General features: G+C 40.8%; 1 protein-coding gene across 5 annotated transcripts in view; it reads right to left on the bottom strand.

Moving 5' to 3' along the window:
- Positions 1-20,007, bottom strand: part of MET (MET proto-oncogene, receptor tyrosine kinase) — a 91,392-nt gene that overhangs the window by 9,361 nt on the left and 62,024 nt on the right. For all 5 annotated transcript variants that reach the window (XM_052790114.1, XM_052790118.1, XM_052790115.1 and 2 more), the window contains 5 exons: positions 13,526-13,744; positions 7,291-7,437; positions 5,122-5,278; positions 4,170-4,310; positions 1,845-2,075 (listed from right to left, as the gene is read on the bottom strand). In XM_052790114.1, the coding sequence (XP_052646074.1) occupies positions 1,845-2,075; positions 4,170-4,310; positions 5,122-5,278; positions 7,291-7,437; positions 13,526-13,744 (895 nt within the window). The remainder of the gene's footprint in view (positions 1-1,844; positions 2,076-4,169; positions 4,311-5,121; positions 5,279-7,290; positions 7,438-13,525; positions 13,745-20,007) is intronic.

Below are 20,007 nucleotides of genomic sequence, written 5' to 3'. Positions count from 1 at the left end.
TGGTGTGTTGGCCATGAACACTTTGGGAATTGCTCTACTGATCACAGACTCACCACATCGCTAGGCGGCAGTCTATGGTCTCTGCTATGGCATAGTTCCGAGTGCAAAATGTCACTAAAAGATGATGAGCAAAATTTGCCTTCTTTCTCATGGTCTCAGCAGTGAAATAAACTGTCAGGGACACAGAAGTCCTTCCTGATCCTGTGCATCCTGCCAAGCAAATGGGGTAGCCTACAGAAACCTACTATGGGGAAACCCACTATGACAAGTCAGGTGGACCTGTTTGGGAAACAAAGAACTGTGACCTCCAGGCACGTGCATTAATTTATCTGAATCAAATTATGTACATGTAATGGTGGCTTTCCTTCACAGATGTACTATTTACTGGACACTTTAAAAATACTAATATTTGCAGTTAGAAAGCAAAATAGTTTTTTGCCAAGTGTGAGTTCTGCAGAGAACAAGACTATCTGATTAATTCTACCAGGTTCCAGTCATAAGTGCTGGTCAGAGCCCAGCTGGCTTTGCTTTTGGCTTGGGGTAAAATTAATGCAAAGTTTGTTTTATAAAAGCAACTAAAATCCCATCAGACCACAGATTGTTTGGAGCCTGGGCACAAATCCTAAAGCTTGGATTGGGTGTGTCTAAAATATTTTTGGGTTTGGCCCATTTCTAGTTATGGAGGAGAAAATTAAAAATGGTTAATTATATTGGTGTCATTCCTGATATTTTTCAACATTTAAAAAATGGGAAATTACTTGGACTTCCCTGAAACAAGAAAGAAAAGAAAAAGGCCCACCCTTGCTTTGGGGATGAAGAAGTGTAATACACGGAAGGGAAACACACTGACTGTTTGTTTGATTTGTGGCTATTTTCCTGCAGAAGAGGCATTAGCAATGTCATTTATGGCCAAATTCTTATCAGTATTCTGATAGTCAACAAGAGACCTCTCATGCATGATGTGTCAAAGTACTGAAAATCCAGTTTCTGCTTGGGTTACTAATAGGTATTCAATAGTACAGAGTTTAATAAATGCTCCTAACAGAAATACTGGCTTGGGCTATGAAACAAGGGTGGAACCTACTTACAGAAATGTAGAGGAATAGGAGTGATGGGAGAAATTCAGAAAAATAGGCAACTTGCTATATCAGGGACAAAAATAAGGGGAAGTGAATCAGGAGCCACACATTACTGCAGCTGGAGTGAGAGAGGAATGAGGGGGAACAGAGAGCCTGTGGTGGGAGGAAACAAACAGCGAATTCCTCAGAGCTGGGGAAAACTTGTGGAGGGAAAAGGGTTGTGTGCATTTCACTTGGCCCATGGGGGTCTTTTACTGAATGCACTAGTGACTGCAGGAGTTTTCTCTGTCCTGTAGCAATCCTGCCAGCTCTCAGGCTCTGAATTTAACATTGCTGGTGCCTCCGCCTCAGAATCCCCTGCCATTTAGGTGTGTGCCTTAGGCTTGTGCAATATTCTGCAGCAGCCTCACTCCTGCACCGCAGCCTCATGCATCAGAAGCCCTGGCTGAGCTTTTCTGTAGCCTGGAGAAGGGTGCGAGTGAGATAGCTGAGGGTGAACCAGCAAGTCTCTGAGTTCAAAGGAGCCCCATTAATCGACAGACTCCTTCCTCCCTCTGGTGTCTTCTCTGATCAAATGCACTACCCTTCATCTGACTTCAGAGGAGATCCCCTTGGTTCCCCCCTTGATTTGGTGCATGGGATGCAGTGCTGTAAGAGGTAAAAAGCTTGAAAAACCTCCGTGTAGACACCTTATTCAGAATGGTTTATAATGAATGCGTGTGCAAAAAGAATTGTGGTTTGCAAGGTAAGAGTTGCAGTACTCACCTCTTCCTATTACTTCACTGAAGTGCACAATCAGGCTGTCAGCACCAATAACCACATGCTGCACTTCTTTGACCAGGTCAGGATTTAAGGCACTGATGTCAATGTGGACATTAGTTTGGAGAAGTGGACTGGCTAAATCGGAGTCCCCGCTAGACAGAATTGGGGAGAGGTCAGAGTGAGGATACTGGGCAGGTCTGCATGATCCATTCTGAGACATGCTTGGAAACTGATCTGCAAGATGAACAGAAACCGTTATAATCCTATCAGATTTCTCCTTGGAAAATGAATAGTTTTATTGCATTGGTAAGCAAGGTTTGAGTTTATCAGTTTGGAAGTGGCTTGGCTTTGCAGAAGTTTTGGTCACAAAGGGAAAATGAAAATATGCATTGCTAATCTGCCAGACTCCAGGAAAACCATGTCACTAGAAACTTATGCTTGTCTCAGCTCTACTTTTATGAAAGTAAATGGCAAAACTTCCACATTCCTGAGGGGATGGTTACTTCTTGCCAAGTGTAGGTTATAGCATTTCTAGTAATTGGGAGTAACAAGAGTAAAATGGAAAAATGACAGTGATATGGGAGGAGGAAGTAGTGAACAATTAAAAACATGAAACCTTTTATTATTGTCATGTTCTAATTTGGTAGGGAACTTCACATTTCATGAAGGTTTCCAAATGGCTGGTGACTAGCTATATTTATCCAATGGTAAATATTCAACCAGGGAAATGCCTAGAGGTGATTCATATCCTGTAACTGCTGAAGATAATACAGTTGGTGCTACTCATGAAAATAACATGAGCCAGCTGATTTAAAATAGCAGAAATTAAAATGGTTAAGTCAAGTAAGGAGTATTTATTTGAGAAAATTATTTTTGTCAACAACATATTGTTCAGGTATTTTAAATTGCTTTTGTTTAAAAGATTCTTTTCTAGTATTTTGTGTAATAGAATCAAAGAACTAAGTTTAATTTACACCAGTTTGAGTCTGGGATTATTCCAGTGGAGTCAATGAGCAGAATTTAGGCCAGGGTCAAAAAGAAAAAAGGGAATAAATTTAACAACAGAAATTATCAGATACTTTATCACAAAGAATAAAAGATGTTGTACAGACATGCTTTATATATTTATGCATAAAACCTGGAAAATTTTCATATATTGCTGTTATCACTCTAGGTGCTGAGAAAAACACAGCGCTGCTCTATCTAGAAGTAAAAATACAAACTCTTACATTTACAAAGCCACATTTATGTCACCAAGGGCAAATATCTATTTCATAATCATGGTAAAATACTCTAGCCATGGCTGCAAAATAATTTTTACAGCTGCTACATGTAAATCTGCATGTTTTCTAATGTTCCTGTTATTTTATTCTTTCACAGTAATTAACATAAACATTCCTACAGGAACATTAAGTGACCACACCTTCTTGGGTGCACTCTCTGCTGTGCTTTGCCAGTGCGCAGTGGCCCCAGGGCCACTGTGGATTTACCTTCCACCAAGGATCTCTGCACCGTTTTGTCTCATGTACCACTATCCCTTCTAACCAGTGACACAGGCTTTCCTTTTCCTTTGGGAATCTTTCAATCAAGAAACTTCCCGTGCGACCTTGCGGCAGCAATTAAAGGATAATAACAGAAGCTGGGAATGGGCCTGGCTCTCAAAGGCTCCATGATTGGGGATTACAAAGGTGGAATAAGGATTTGGAGTGATTTCTGTTGAGTTGTATATGGCAGTACACATGGACGTCTACTCAAATTGTCACAGTTTTCACATCCCTTTAGCTTAGTTTTTTAAGTCAACATTTCTGCGTCATACAGTGTGCCATTTTATAGGAGGGGCATGAACAGACAAAAGAATATCAGTTTACCAAGCTCCATGTCCCATGCTGGGCTGAAAGAACTGCTTTATAATGACTGTATGAAGTCACTGAGACACACTAAACCTACAGCCACTCCGTGCTATCCTTAAAATCACTTTTTTTCAAAGCGGATTTGCAGTTGGTGTGATGGACCTTATGACAACACAGAATCGTTACATCCACTATCTCCTAATAAATTGTGGAGCATACTTAAAGAGAGTTTTTACTAATAGTATTTTATATATTCCTCCAACCTGAGTAAAAGTAAAAATCCTTTATCTTGGGAAGCACCTGAGAAGCTCAGTTCAAATAGCAAGCCTGTGAACACATGAAAGTCCCAAACAATGCAGACACAGACAAACCAGATGCAAAATTGAAATTAAGATACTGGTCAAAATAGCTATCTGAAGACATATGAAAAGCAAGATGTATAAAATATCATCCGTGCAGATTCATAGCAGAGCTGTACCTTCTAGAAAAGTTGATCTGTAGTCTACAGATTCACTTGAAACCATTTCTGTTGTTGGACTTACACTCCTCGCGCTCACCAGCCTGTCCAGGTGAGGAGTGTGCACTCTGCCATCATAGCGCACTAGGTCACTTCCCAGATCTGAACGGGACAGAGAAAGAAATATTAGAAAACCCTCATGTTTACTGTGTGCCAACATTCATTTAGTTATTTATTGAAGTTTAGGCGTTCTGCTCTGCTGGGAAGAGGGTTGGGTTGTTGCTGAAGCAGACATGGGCAGGACTTGAACTTGAGCTATTTGTACAGCCCAGGATTTGCTGTAACTTGGGTTAAGCCCCACTCTTGGCCACACCAGAAGACTGAAGAGAGCTTTGAAGCCTCTGGGGTCAGCTTCATGATCTGACTGTGATACTGTGTCAGAACAAGACCTGCTTATATACTAGCTCCCCTCCTCCTCCCCCCTTGGGTAGTGCGGCAGTTCCCACTGGAAGGAAACCCAGACATGGGGGCCAGAGAGGAGGCACACTCTGACCAAGTTCCTGATTTGGGTGAACAGGAGACCAGGACACTGCAGTGCTCTGTGTCTTGCACAACTTAGGCACAGCTGGGAGGACTACAAGGCAACGGGATGAAGCTGAAGTACTCATGATTCCACGCATGTCATTTACTCGTCCCCTCTTCCAAGGCTGATTGGGGAAGAGAAGTTACTAAGTTTTCCTAATAGCTCAGAGTTCCTCTGAAATCCTTCTCCTTTAGGCATAGTGTGGCCCTTCACCCAGCTCAGGCAAGAGCCAAGGGCTGAAATGCAACTAAACATTGGACTTGATTGTGAAACCTCTGCTGACAGGTTATAACAGGGCATTGCATGGCAGTTAAGCAAACCATAAATTGATGTCAGTTTTTAAAATCTAAGATATAATGGAGTTATTTGATGGAATTAACTATGATGGACCTTTAATTTGTTTCTTCTTCCTTCTCCAGAGGAAAAACACCAAAAAGATGAAAATTAAAACTGATGTTGAAACAACTCCAGCAATTAGTCCCGTGAAATTCTGATCTTGCCGGATCAGCACTTTTCCGATAACTGTTGACAAAACTTCTTGCTTCCACTGAAAAAAACCAAAGAAAAGTAATAGTGTAATGATTTCAAAAGACAAGTAAGAAGTAGATTATTAGTACTAAAGTATGAGCTGGTATGTCCCACATGTATTAAATCTTGATTTTGTGATGCTGTACTACGATAAGACACTGGGAGTGGAGAAACTGTTCTATTGGTGCATGCAAAAGCTGATCTACATTTTAATGATTTATTACATGCCTTCAAGAGCTCTGGTACTGACACAGCTATGTATGTGCTACACCACACACATAGCACGCATTCACACACACACTTTGGATAATGGGGTTTCACTGCTACCAGATGTTAATTCAAAATGCTAAATTCATATTTTTACTCAAATGGTGCACAGAAATGTATGGGCCTATGAATATATGGGCTGAGATGTACATTAAAAAAACATAGCCCAAATGTCTTTAATATGTGTCCTTCTGGCATAAATACGCTGTAACATCAAACTCTCTCTGTTGACAGCATGCCTGCATTTTAGTTCCCAAGGTCACGTGAGCCAGTCCCTTGCCAGCTTCTAGCTTGTCAACAGTTTAAAGAAACAAAACAAAAAAACAACCCCAAAAAATCAACAACCAAACAAACACCAAGCAGCTAACAGGGAAAAACTGTTTTAGGTCACACAGCACTAGCTCAGTCAGTTGGAATGCATTTGGCCATCTTTTCTCTTCCTCCTGTGGAATTCATTCCTCTGGGTACTGTAATGATGGATTTGCCCGTCAAAAGAGCAAATTTTCTTCTTCGCTGGGCAGACTGCAATTTCTGAGGCTCCTTGCCAGTAAACAAGCAGAAACCTTATTTAACCCCTTTATGTTGTGTTCTTTTCTATGCACAAAATACATGTCATGCATATCTGTTTCTTAGAGGTTAAGGAAATATCACATAGTAGAAATGATTGAATGTAGTGCCAGTCCCGGTTGCGCATGTAAAAATACGAACAGGTACAGAATGCAACATGTGCACAAATATTATATGAAACTAGGCATTTACAGTTCTGGGAAACAGATACACCAAAAGGAGAGCTGCATCTAATTTTATACTTTGCCTGATACATCCAAGAAATTTAATTTGTACTTTTCAAAATAAATTAATATTAAAATAAATTAATATTTACTGTATTAATAAAGCCAATTAGTTATTACTATTTACTTAGATTGCAGTAGCACATAGGAATACCATTCCCAGCCCAGGATCCTATTGAGATGAATGCCATAAAGACACAGAAAAAATAGATGGCCCCTGCTCCAAAGATCTTACATAGACTTTGATCCTTATCACACTTACATGACTGGCAAAGTCTCCACTGTTTTCAGTGAATCAGAGTCCATGATCAGCAAATTTCATAGTTTAAAGGTAATCCCATTCCGCTGTGATTTTCTTTTTTTATACTTAAAGAAAATACAGATACTGAAAGATTTGTGTCTTATTCTATGAATCAGTAGGTTAAAACTGTCTACAATTTGCAGTAGTACTCTGAATGACTCTAGTGAGACCACCTTTAAAACAATAGTGGAACTCAAACATTTGTCCTAAGTGTCTGCATCTTACAAAATTAATTGAAATGGAATTATAAAAAGCAGACAAAAAATTCTTTCAGAAAGAATCGGTCCTCTTGATGGCAGCAAGTTTTTTTGCTGAAAAAAGGGCTTGTGAGCTCCAAAGTAAACCTACTCCATTATAGCTTCCTGTTCTTCCCCATATGATTCCTCTTGTGTTTGGATTAATAACTATCATTTTATTTCTGTGCTTAGTTTAGGTCCTACTTTGTGCCTAAGGCTCCAGAAGGTCTTTGTACAAATAGGTAATAACAACGACGATAATATTTCTTTTAAAATAGTCAATATTATTTGAATTTCTATCCCAAACAAACAGGGATAGAGATATCTCTGTAAATACAGGCTTAGGCTTAAATTTAAAGTTTATAGGTTCAATAGTGACATTGGTAATGATAATAAAAATGGCATTAATATCTCATGTCTGGTGTAGCTGCCTCACCTCTATATTTAGCTCGCTGTTGGATTTCAGGAGATCGCTGGGAACCGTACACAGAATTGATTCTGACTGCAGGAGGAGGTTTTCGCAGCTTTTATTTCCAACTTTTAGCACCTCTCCTTTAACAGCTTCTGAATCAATATAATTTCCCTTGGAAAAAAAAAAAAAATCAATTTCATATTACATAACATCTCATAAAAGTTAAGAAGTCCTTTTATTACCTTGGAAAATGTTTTTAATGGAAAAACAATTGTGAAATAAAAGACTAATGCAAATTTACATTGCCCTGTCAATATGTGTGTATCAGGTTTTTTTAATGTAAATGGGAGTTTGACAGACAGCCCAGAAGGGGATGATAAAGTTTACGGATAAAATCTGCTGTCACTAATACTCATACAACCCATACAGACTTCTAAAAATGTAGATGTTCGAGGGATAAATCCTGTTGGTCTTGTTTAGATTTTTGCATAATTTGCACAAGAAGGGAGGCATTATGTGACCCTGTTGTTTATACAAAACTGGCATTATATTATCCACAAACTAAAGGCATCTCAAAAATTTTGTTTTGCAAGTGGTTATGGTAGCAGGAGTGAAGCTTTCAAAAAGAACTAATTAATTATAATCACAAAAATGCACAAATCTGTAAAAATCACATTCCACAAACCAGAAAGGAACAAACCCTGGTAAAGATGACAGCACGAAAAGTGCATTCCCTCCTCAGAAACCCTGCTTTCACATCCCAGATTTGGATGAAATATTATTCCTTCCGGTATTGTGATAGTAGTGTCCAAAGGCCAAGTTGGGATCTTTTGTGCTCAGGACTGCACCAGTATTTAAGAAGCTACCCTACCCCATGTACAGCCCAGCTTAAGATTAAAAAACAGGCATATTAAGCAGGTTTAAAAGGGGAGAAAGGAGGATGGGGAGTAACGTTAATACAGGCTATTTATGTGGGCTGGATCTGGGAGGTTTTCATGAGAAGGGAGGAAGGTATCATGGCTGACACTGCTATGAGGCCTCATATACTGGAAAGAAAACAAGAATCCCATTCTGAGGGGCTAAAAAAATCTTATTTTGGCATATGTTTTAGGTCTGCTGCAGAATCAGACTGAGCCCTGGGAAAATTTTAATAAACATACAGGAGAGCCAGTTTAATGTCCTATTTTGACTGGCAAAGCCACACCCCAGGTAAATGCTCTTTAATCGCTGGCCAAAAAAAGTCCATTTTGCACCCATCTTCTGTCTACTTGGAGACATTCTCTTTGGTGTTAATTAAGTAAATATTCAGTGGGCCAGGGAGCATGTGATTGACTGCTTATTGCTTATTAGTATGGAGACTTGCTGCAGATTGTGAGCCATTCATGTCCAAATCTTTCCTCTGAATGATGTACCTCAAAAGACTTGAATTTGAGTTTTCCATCTTCAGGATAAATATATTATCCTGGAGAGTGTGGGTAAGTGGCCTCTTTTCCTTCTACACCAAATCTTACCATTTTTTTCTCCACCAAAACTGATACTTACCCAAAGGGGAAAAAAAATCATACTGATGTTTCCTAAGGTGGTCCTTAGTCAGTTTTAATGATGATAGTAGCTTTTACTTACTACCATTACCATTACGTTAGCATTAATATATTATAGTTTCAAATATATTCACTATAATATCTCTATATTAAGAGTTTCAAAACTCTTTCAGCAGTGGTTTTGCTCTCCTCAGGACCACAGAATTTGCCTATGATTTTAAGAAAAGGAGGAAACTGGCTCTTGTGAGAACTGGGAAACAATATTTCCTATTCTAAAATGCATATTACCCCTTCCTTGCTAAGCAATGCACTTGTATGCGAGCTAGAGAAGCTCATTACTGGACTGAGTAGTTGTTGCAAACCAATCTGATAGATCAACTACCACACAACTTTAGAGAGAGGGGAGTAATTTAGGTGAAAGTCTAGAAGCAGTAGAAGGACCACAAACCAAGGCATGGAAATTCTGAGATTGGTGTCAGAAGAATTTCTGAGGTTCCTAAGCAGAGCCGGTTGACTTGGGAAGAATGAGGAGTTACTGCAGCTGCAAAGCTTCCACTTCAGCTTGCTCAGAAATACCAGGGTTTCCATATTGCACTCTCTTGGACCAGACATTGAGAGAAACATAATTTTCTATGTAATGTGGAAGAAGATTGAAAATAGAGTGACCTATAAATACAAGAACAATTCCTTAAGATTGTCTCATAAAGAATGTGTTGTACTGGCTTAGGAATAGAGTAAGTAATTTAGTAAGTCTTGTCCTACTCTGAGTTTTAGGACAAATGTACCAGAGGAGAGCCAAGATCTCAGAAGTTCTGTGTAACATGAAATGACAATTGTACTACTTATTTTTCTAGTGGAAGATTTGTATTTATAAATACACTTTAGTCACCTAGAGGTCCATTCCTAGGCCTCCTCTGGAAGCATGCAGAGAGTCCCCACACTGGCTTGGTGCATAAGCACAACCCCAGACCAGGCCAGGCCTCTGGGCAGACTGAAGCAGGATGCTGTTTCTTTCCTTATTTATTTGTTTGGGTTTTTTTTCACAGCTAGGACACATTGGGCTGTCAGCAGGCCAGCTTGCAGATCTTGGGTCAGTGACTCCTGTGGGAGGCAGCAAGTAGACTCTGTCCTCTTCAGTAGATTCAGGTCTTTGGTTGTCCCCAACAGTGAAACACCAGAATTTCTCCTGCCCTGAGAGCTTCCCGTGTTGGTGGGAGACAGGAGCACTTCTGAAATGCTGTCTTCACAGTATTGAAGCAGAGAAGTGCCTCAAGCTACTCTGCCATGACCCCTCTGACTAGGGCATGGTGGGCACTGAGAGACTTCAAAGAGCCACATACTTGGCAGAGGAAGACAGTGATGATGTGGGACCTTGAGAGGCTTGGTAGTGCGGAAGACAAAAGGGCTGGCACTGAAGACAAGAAGGGCTGGCATTTGTGGCACACAGTGCCCTGACTGTGTTTTAGACAGAAGACTTAATGTTTTCTTGTGTGTAACATTTTCTTACAAAAACATCTTATGGTCATCAGGGGAAACCAAACAGAACCTTTCAATTGGTACCTACTGTCATTTGATGAAAGCCAAATATGTCACACTAGATTAGTTTGATTGAAAAACTTGTGATAAAAGCTCCCTCCACCCCTCTGAAACTAATTAAGAAAAAGATAAAAGAACTTTGGTTTGGTAGAACAGACTGTTCACTGAAGCAAGCTGCCATTTAATTTCATGCTGAGCTTGCTTAATTACTGCACAAAATATGACCATGAGGCATGTAAACTTGTGTGTCTATATTTTTGAATGTGGGTATGGGGCAAGAGAAAAGAGTTGCCAATATGGCTTGTAATGATCTTTTGGCTCCCGACTATAATTTCTGAAAGTCGCCTCACTGTTTTGGTAGAAGCATCCCACTATAACTAATTCTATTTAGAGGAAGATGTTAAATTGGTGCTTGTTCATGCTTTGTTCTAGGAGACCAGCTTTCACTAATGTTATCCTCCAGTCGGTTGCCAGGAAATAATCAGGGCATTAGGCTTAGGTAGACATCTGCCTTGGGTGCCATGGCTACAGGTGACATCAATGCTACAAAATTGTGACATTGGTCAGTTGTCAGTGGGACAGTCCTCAGCCAGCCTTTCTCATCTGAATGGCTTCTTCCCAGCAATAAATAGCACTAGGAACTTCTCCTTAAGGGAGAATAAAAGGTTCAAGAGTAAAAGAAAGAAGAGAGTTAAAAAACACCTAATTTTTAACCTCAGTGCCTGGGAAGATTGTGGAGCAAGTCTTCATGGAAGCTTTTCCAGGGAGAGGAAGGACAAGAATGCAATTGGGAACAGCCAGCATCGGTTCCTAAGGGTGCATTTTGCCTGAGCGGCCTGATTGCCTTCTACGAGGAGATGACTGGTTCTGTAGATGAAGGGCGAGCACTGGACAACGTTTAGCTTGATTTTAGCAAGGTTTGCAACACAGTCTCTCCTAGCACTGAAAACAAATTGGGATGATAGGGACTGGATGGATGGACCATAAGGTGGGTGAAAAACTGACTGGCCATCAGCTCTAAGGTTAGAAGTCTAACAAGTGGCATTCCGCAATGGCTGATACTGGGACCAATACTGCTTAAAATCTTTATCAACAACCTGGACAAAGGGACAGGATGCACTGTCCTTGCACTTTCAGATGTCATCAAATTTAGGAAAATTACTAAGATACTGGAGGGCAGGACCACCACTCAGAGTGACTGTGGCAAGCTGGAGGAGTGGGCCAGCAGGAACCTCATAAATTCATAAACCTCATAAATTCAACAGACACAGATGCAAAGTCCTGCACCTGGGGTGGAATAACCCCCAGGACAGGCTAGGGACAGCAGGGTAGCAAGACACTCTGCAGAAAAGGACTTGTGGTCCTCATGGACCACAAGGTGAAATGAGGCAGCAGTGTGCCATTGTAGTGAGGAAGGCTCACCACGTACTGCAGCAGCAGCAAAGCCAGTAGATTGAAGCTGATTGTTTTCCTCTGCTTGGCACTTGTGAGACCACACCTGGAGAACTGTGTCATTTCGAACCCCACAGAACAAGAGAGATACTGACAAACTGGATGAAGTACAGCGGGGGGCCACTGAGCTAGGAAGGGAGCTGAAGCAGAGGATGCATGATGCAAGGCTAGTGGAGCTGGGTTTTTTTAAGCTGTAAAATCTCCATTCTTGGAGATCTTCAAAACTCATCTAGACAAGGCCATAGGCAACCTGATCTAATTTTTAACTTAGCCCTGTTTTGAGCAAGGGGGTTAGACTACGAAGACCTCCAGAGGTTCCTTCCAATCTAAGTTATTCTATGATTCTTCTCAAATTAGTCTTCTTTCCAATTGGTTTATATGCATGACCTGGAAAATACTGGAAAACACTGCTGTCACTGCACAGAGGCAATGAGCCATGCAGCAGCTATATATTCCCAGCTGTCCGTTGACACACACACCAGAACTCTTTCTAGCATTTCTCCGAAACCAAACAGGACAATTGCTCTGCATTGAGGAAAAGGTGATTGTACGGCCACAAGTTCCAAGTAGAAAAACCAAACAAAAAATAAAAATCAGACTGATTATTCTTTGTAATTTCCCCAAAACACTGTGTGGAGACAGATCAATATTAAGAGAGTTTGACTGGAACCCAGCATGGCTGACAGAGGCTCTGAGGTAACTCCCTCTGATTTCCTGCACCTCAGGAGCTGGCCCACTGGACCATCTTGGGAGTCAAAGACCTCAGGGCTTCAAGATTTCATGACTGTCATAGGGGAAAACAGCTTTGTCTTACAGAACTATGGAGGAGCTACACAAAGAGATGACCCCAGCATTAAGACTGACTCTCTTCTGTAAAGCATTTTTTATAATTATATTCTATATAAATTACAGATATTCTATATAAATTACTTGTACATAATAATACATTTTCATAAACATCCATTGTAAATTAGAAATATCTGTATTTACACTGTTTCTATTTGATACTCTCAGAAAAGCACTAGATTTCAGGAAATCGGACTCTCATGAAATGGATTTAACTTTCTCCGCAGCACTGTAGTAGAGAGCAGCCTGTGCCTGCAAGGGCCCTGAATTCCTAAGAGATGTTTCTCAGTGCCATGTAGGCTATTCTCAATGCTCTTTTAAAAAAGCACTCAGCATCAACTTTGCATTTTTCATGGATCCATAAATATTTAGGCTACAGTGGTGACTGATCCTCATGAGTGACTTTGTGCACAGGCCAGAGTTTCCCTCAGCTCTAGAGAGCCAAAGCCACTAGGCCACTTTCTAAAGGCAACTCCACGTCTTTCATGAGGAAGGACACAAACCCATGTGACAGTAAGAGCCAGGACTCGCACGCAGACCACACACTTCAGGTTCTGGGCTGTTGGCCATGTTTGATACTGAACTGGTGACGCAACTCATTGCAATCAGAAGCTGATGCAGCATGGTCCTCCCACGAGGACCAGGAAAGCCCCTCTTTCACCTCACCTCATGCCAACAATGACCCTGGTATATAAATTTTTTTTCAGCTCTGCATCTTTTAAGTTGTGACATCTGGGGGCTTGGGTGAACACAGTACTGAACACACTGCTCTCTCTGCCCTTGCTTCCTTGGGGCTTCTGTTATTTCATCAAAATATCTGTTCCACTCTGTGCTGCTGATATGTGCTTGCAAATAATTGAAAAACTTATTTCAACATTTCTTACCTTAATTTCCAGAATGTTTTGGTTGCCTCTTGAGATGAACACCGGCTTTTCAAAATGCTTAAATACAGGATTATTTACATAATCAAAATCAAAGTACAAAGAGCTGACACCATCAAAAATAAAGAACACTTTGGTTACAAAGGGTGGTTGGAGATTGAAGGCTTTCAGTGAAGGAGTTGTGCAGCAGATTATCTCTGAGCTAGAGCGGTGGCTACATGCCTATAAGAAAGAAAGAAAGAGGTAATTGCAGTAAGTACGTGCATAGGAAGTCACTGATGAACATTACTGTTCTTTAACAATATGCGTATATTGAAAAAATAAACACCAGGGGTCTTGTTCTTCTTTAACCAAAGCAAAATCTTGATCACTGCTACACAGCGTTTATTTAGAGCTGGGAGAAAAGTATAAAAGCTTCATGTCAATGGTGTTTGCACTCTTGTTGAGGAAATGTTCAAGTAAACAAGCTTCCTGGCCTGATTGTTCACAGCACTTTTAAAGTAAATATTTTGCAGATAATTAATGGAAAATTATTTCCAAAGCCAAGGACCGTTAGGAGGCTAGCCTGATGTACTGAGCAGCCATAATTCAACTTATCCAGCCTATATCAGAGTGACTGCCACATGGGTTTTTCTTCCTTTTTTACTACCAAAGCAATAGCAAGGGACCAGAGGAGAAGGTAAAGACAGGGCCAGTGAATCTGACTGAAATAGCGGAAAACAGAAGTAAAGCACCATTTACCCACAGCATAGCTAAATTGCTATGCTTCCAGAAAGGCACTACAGAGTCTGTGAGAAAGTGCTTTAAAGCCAAAGCCCCTGTGGGATTCTGGGCCACGAAGGCTCAGCAAAGTGTATCTTCTTTCTAAAAATGTATGTGTAAGACCCCGGACATGCAGCATTTGGTACTTAGTTACGCAGGTGTCATGCAAGTCCCTCCTGGGAGTGTTGACTGCGGGACGTGCTTCACATTGTCTCTCGGATCAGCGGGGATGAGATGTTTGCCCCTCACTGCAGTGCAGGAGCTGCCTGACAACAGGCATGAAGCCACGCTTGCCCCTCACTCTGCCATTACTCCTCATGAGGGCCTGCTCTGGAGGTGCGTCCTGGGGGAAAGCTGCTGGTGCACCCCACGCTCGCCCCTCACTCTGCCATTACTCCTCATGAGGGCCTGCTCTGGAGGTGCGTCCTGGGGGAAAGCTGCTGGTGCACCCCACGCTCCAGAAGACCTGCCAGAGCATGGTTTGTGCCGTGGGGGTGTGATCCAGTGTGAAATGTCTGGCCCGGGTGCTTCCCTCTACCCCATACTGCCTTGACACAGGACTTGTGAGACGGACAAGACGGACCCAGGTACTTCCTAAAAGGACTGCTGTGTTGCAAGCAAGGACAGAGGGGATTTGCAGGCAGCCTGATCTGAAGCTGAGTTTAGGCAGTTTGCAGGGATAATATGAATCCTTGCAGATGGGATTCATCCAGCCTGCATCCAGACACCTGCACTGGAGTTAGTTGTCTAAACTGCCTTTATAGTCAACAGAGGGAAACAGGCTCACCTAGAGTGGGATTCATCTGATCCATTTTAGACAACAGCTTTAATTAGATTAATGGTGCTCTAGAAGGGTCAACTTGTCTTTCTTGACTGTGAAGGTTTCTACATGACTAATTTGATTATAATGTCAACAGCACATCTACAAGCGTCGATGGGAGGCACGGTGGGTGCTGGGCAGCATCACGCAAGCTGCAGAGCGGCTTGTTTGTGATTGTATTGTGTACTTCCTTCTCTGTGCCTCCCTTTCACGCTGCCTACCGTGGATATGGTTGAAGGAATTCTGGCACAAACAGAGTTGCTTCAGCTCCACACAAGTATTTCTCTTCCAACTGTATAAACCTCCTGTAAGTAGTTCCGTGTACACTGTGCCCTGACAGCAGAGATTACACTTTTTTTTTTTTTTTTTTTAAATAGAAATAGAGTGGCTGACATGTGCCCCGGTGAGAATGGGGCTTAGCTCCTAGTCATCATAAATCTTAGTTTATTCTACCAGCAATTTCCCTGGGAAACCCAACAGTGCTGTTGAATACCTTTGCGCATCTAGAGAAGGCCAAAAAAATATATATTTTTCTGTTTTGTTTTTCAAATTAAATTGGTTCTCGTTATAAAAAGCTGCCTGAAGGAGCTGTGAAATTAGTTTACATTTGTCTCTAATATGCTAAATTAATGCAATGTAATTTTGGTGTTTCAATTCAGTAACATAACTGTTCAAGCTATATCTGTTATATACTCACATTAGCTTGAAAAGTGGGATTAAATTATCTACAAATCAGCACTTTCAGTTATCACCACAGCAATTCATGTTTCTGTGCATAATATTGTGAAATCTTGAATCTGCCGAGGGAAACATTTTCAAGGCTCTGAAACTGAGCACTAGAGTTTTAGAGCTTTACTACAAGGGTTACCTGTCTGTGAGCTGCGAGTTCGGCACTCAGTTAAATAACTTGGTGTAGCTCTCAGTGATGTTAATGGGACTTGCACCCATGTAACTAACAGCCCGTTTAGGTTCCTAGCACAAATTCAGAAATATTTGTGCACACCCCATGACAACAAGGTAATCTGTGGGACACAAGACAAGGCAGAATTTCGTTCCATTTGCTTACAGTATTAGACTGTTCTTCCTCTTCGTTCTTCCTCTTTTGAATACCTTGTTATACACCATTGACTATATCTCAGGCTTGGTTATATCACAGGGATCTAGAAATTCATTGGAATCAGTATGGTAATAATAAGATGCATCATTAGTATAATGGATGGTCAAGCCATAGTTTTCCATTATATATGAATATTTGTAAAGATATCTATCATATCGTGTCAATTCTAAAAAGGGATTACTAAAATATATATAATTATAAACCCAAATATGTCCCAGGTAATCATTATATTTTTGATTAATGTAAATTCATTAGACTTTTTATCTACTGTAGAGTAGTGATGTCCCTTAAATGAATAGCAGTGGTATTCATAACTTTGTTTGTGGCTATCTATTAGAATCAGATACTTTACTTTATCAGGCTGGTCTCTGAAGAGGAAGCTTTCAGAAAATGATAAAAATCTAATAATACTCCTTGGAGGGGATGCAATGTGACTGATTGGTAAGGTCAAGAAAAATCTTATTTGCAATGCCCTTATTGGTACATGATTTGACATGACATTTTTACCTTTAAATTGGTTTTAGCAATTGAAGAATATGACGGTTTAGTTTTCAAGAAATATTGGATTGACGATCTATAAGAAAAAAAACCCTAATTCAATCTATTGCCTTCTCAGTTAAGATACTGCCTATCACCCAGCACCTTTAACTTTTATTTAATTAGGCTTTAAAGTACATTCACTTTAAAAGCTAAGCCTACATTCTTCTTGTGACTAGAATCTACAACTGAAGACAATAAGGAAGAAAAGATGTAAAAATTATGGAACATTTCACAAGCATAAGTAAATACTAAACCCCAAAGGGAATAATAATCCATTGCACAATGTATATGACTCATCACTTAAAGGTATGTATTCTTGTTTCATTTGTAAAATATGACCCTTGAGGGAATTAATTCAAACCTGACCTACAGAATCTGAACTTCAGTGCCCAATTCAATTTTTTTCATCTGATAGAACAACAGGAAAAGTATGAGGGAGGATCTCTGAGCGCCAGAGGTCTCCCAGCAGCTGACCCAGATAAGAGAGGGGCAGTTGGATGTGTATTACAGGATCTGTAGCAGTCAGAAGGGAGAAAAGAGCCAATTTGTCCTTTCATAAAAAGTAAACTTTTGGAGTTCCAGTGAGGAATGAAAGATGAATGAGGTTAAATACAGACCGGGAGACTCTCCAACTGTCTTTGCCAAAGGATGATTTCTCAACAGAAAGAGATGAGAATTCAGGTCTGACTTGAGGAAAGCCCATTCAGAAAGCTTTTCTGTGTAGGTGAGAAACTGAGCAGTGACACTCAAGCAGGGTATCTTGAAGATTTTTCAGAGAACTGGTTGGCTTTTGCTGCCATTTCAGGTAGCGCAATGAATGGCCTAATGGATCAGTAGCACCTTTATTCTAGTTGTCTTCTTGGATGAAGGCATGGGAGATGATACTTCCAGTCTATCAGATCATTAGACCAGAAGGTAGAGTAAAACCTCTCTTGCTCCTGGGTCTGAGAGCCAGCCCTTCGCACAATACGACCAATACTGACTGGTAGTCTGAATTCCTCCCTGGGCTTGGGATGGTCAATGTACCTGCTAGCACCACATCCCTGGCACCCTGGTGATTTCACAGTGTGGGCTTTTCCCTGACACCCCCTGCTGCACTTTTTCCTTGGCAGGAGATGTGCAAGAGATGCAGATTCGGCACAGAAAGAAAGGCCAGTGGTTCCCCTTCATGAGGGAAACTCTTTGCTGGGATTCTGTGGCAGCTTTATGCCACAGAGTCAACACAGACAGAGGATCCAGCCCTGCGTATCTTTGGATAGGCAGTCAGGAATATCTTCAGTAATCACATGCTCGCCATCCACAGTTTCCAAGGAATTTATTCTATCATTATTTAATAATTCTAAGGTAGCACTTGCAGGTGAATTCTAGGCATTTTGATGAGTATTGTAAGTATGGATTGTTTGTAGACTTGTAAACACTGAAGAAACTTTAGGGTATTATAAAATTCTCCTGTAATACAGAAGGAAAGGGCAGGGAGCAATTAAGAAATGCTAAAGATCATTCAACAGACTACTTACTGAAGAAATAATTAAAAGTCTGTGGAAAGAGATGATCTTGCGTAGCTACAAGGTCAGTTGTTGAAGGTCATGCATTAAAAGGTGCTTCTCCCTAATTTTGCAACCTTGCATATCTTGGGACATTCATGGTTAGAAGAGATTAAGCAGTGGGAATATATATCCAAATTAGTTAATGGATGGAATATTAAAAATGTTACAGCAAAGAATGCCCAAATGACCACTTGTTCACTATTGGGGAATCAATGCGAAGTACAGTCTTTAAAAGAGAAAATATTGGCCTCAAGTGCTTCAGAAGCAGAAGAATCATCTAGCACAACTTATAGCAGAGGTTAGAAGACACTTATTTTGTAAACAGGCTCCTGATCAAACACCATTCCAAACTGTGCAAAGCTTTTTTACAGGCACAATGCAACGTGAAAAGAAGGAATGAGCTGCTTCCCTCCTTGTGCACCTCACATAGGAACTGGATTTGTGAGCAGAAGTGAGAGGGTTTGTGTATCCTTATGCATTACCTAGAGCTGTTGGGAATTTCTAAAGTGCCTAAATTCATATTTTTTGTTCCTAGTCAGAACAAACGGTCAAAAAACCTCATGAAATAGAAATTAAAAAGAAACACATTGCAAGCATTGAAACATATGGTTCAATAACTCTAGAACATTTTTTTCACTCATTGAAATACCAAACTTGAAGAAGGCAAAGTGTATTATTTTGATAGTGTTAACATAGAATGTAATATAAACACAACTACTGTGAACACAGTATTGAATAAATTTACAGAAATTTAAATAAATATGAAATGAAAATGATAAAGTTGAAGCAAGGCATCTTTGCCTTATAGAAGAAAAAGTTTCAGAAATACTGAACTTCAAACATGAAAGCTGAAAAGCTCAACTTAAATGTTTCTTCTATAGGGGGCTGGCATATTGCCCTCAAAACTTTTCAGTCTCAGTGAAACTGCATTTCTTATGGGGAGTTGTTCCAGAAAAGCTCTTTTACCAGTTGTACCGCTCATCTTTTCCACCGGGATGGAAAGAAAGAGGCAGAGAAGAGTAAACGCCCCAGGGTGTCAGCCGGCTCTGCTCCCTGAGGCTTTGGGATCCTGAGCATGCCCAACAGCTCCTGCTGCTTACAGAAGTGACCCTCCACTCACACTGTGACTCCAGCCGGGCTCTAGGCCACAGTTAAGCCTGAGGGAGTGAATTAAGGGCCTGGGGACAGATAGCTGACAGGAAAAGGTGAGACCTCTTTTGAATCGGGCACCACCAGTTTTAGGCAAATGGGAGAGGGCCTGGGAGGTGGCAGAAAGAATGAGCAGAGCTCTAGGAAACAACACTTACCAGGAGAATTTGGAGCGGTTTGGTTTGTTTTAACTGGAAAAGAGAAAGGCTGAATCATAATGTAGTGCAAATATGTAAAATTAGCAGGAGAGACCGGTAATCTGTTGTTTATGTCCACTGAGGGTTAAACAAGAAGATAGCAAATTAGCAGCTAGGATTTGGGTTAATTATTAGAAAGAAGTCTTTCCAAACCACTAGGTAAGCAGGTAGAGCAGCCCTCTCCAAAGCTTGCTTAAGCAAGGTTGTGAAATTTCTTTCACAAGGAGCTTTAATAACAGCCTAGACAAATATCCATCAGGCAGTGGTCTGGGTGCATTTGCTCCTGCCGCAGGGAAGCGGGCCAGGCTAGGCCTTTGTGGTCCCTCCCAGCTGTACTTTCATTTGATGCTTTG

This window comes from Harpia harpyja, chromosome 6 (assembly GCF_026419915.1).
Source record: "Harpia harpyja isolate bHarHar1 chromosome 6, bHarHar1 primary haplotype, whole genome shotgun sequence".
NCBI classification, from domain to species: Eukaryota; Metazoa; Chordata; class Aves; order Accipitriformes; family Accipitridae; genus Harpia; species Harpia harpyja.
This window is presented reverse-complemented; position numbering and strand designations above follow the sequence as displayed.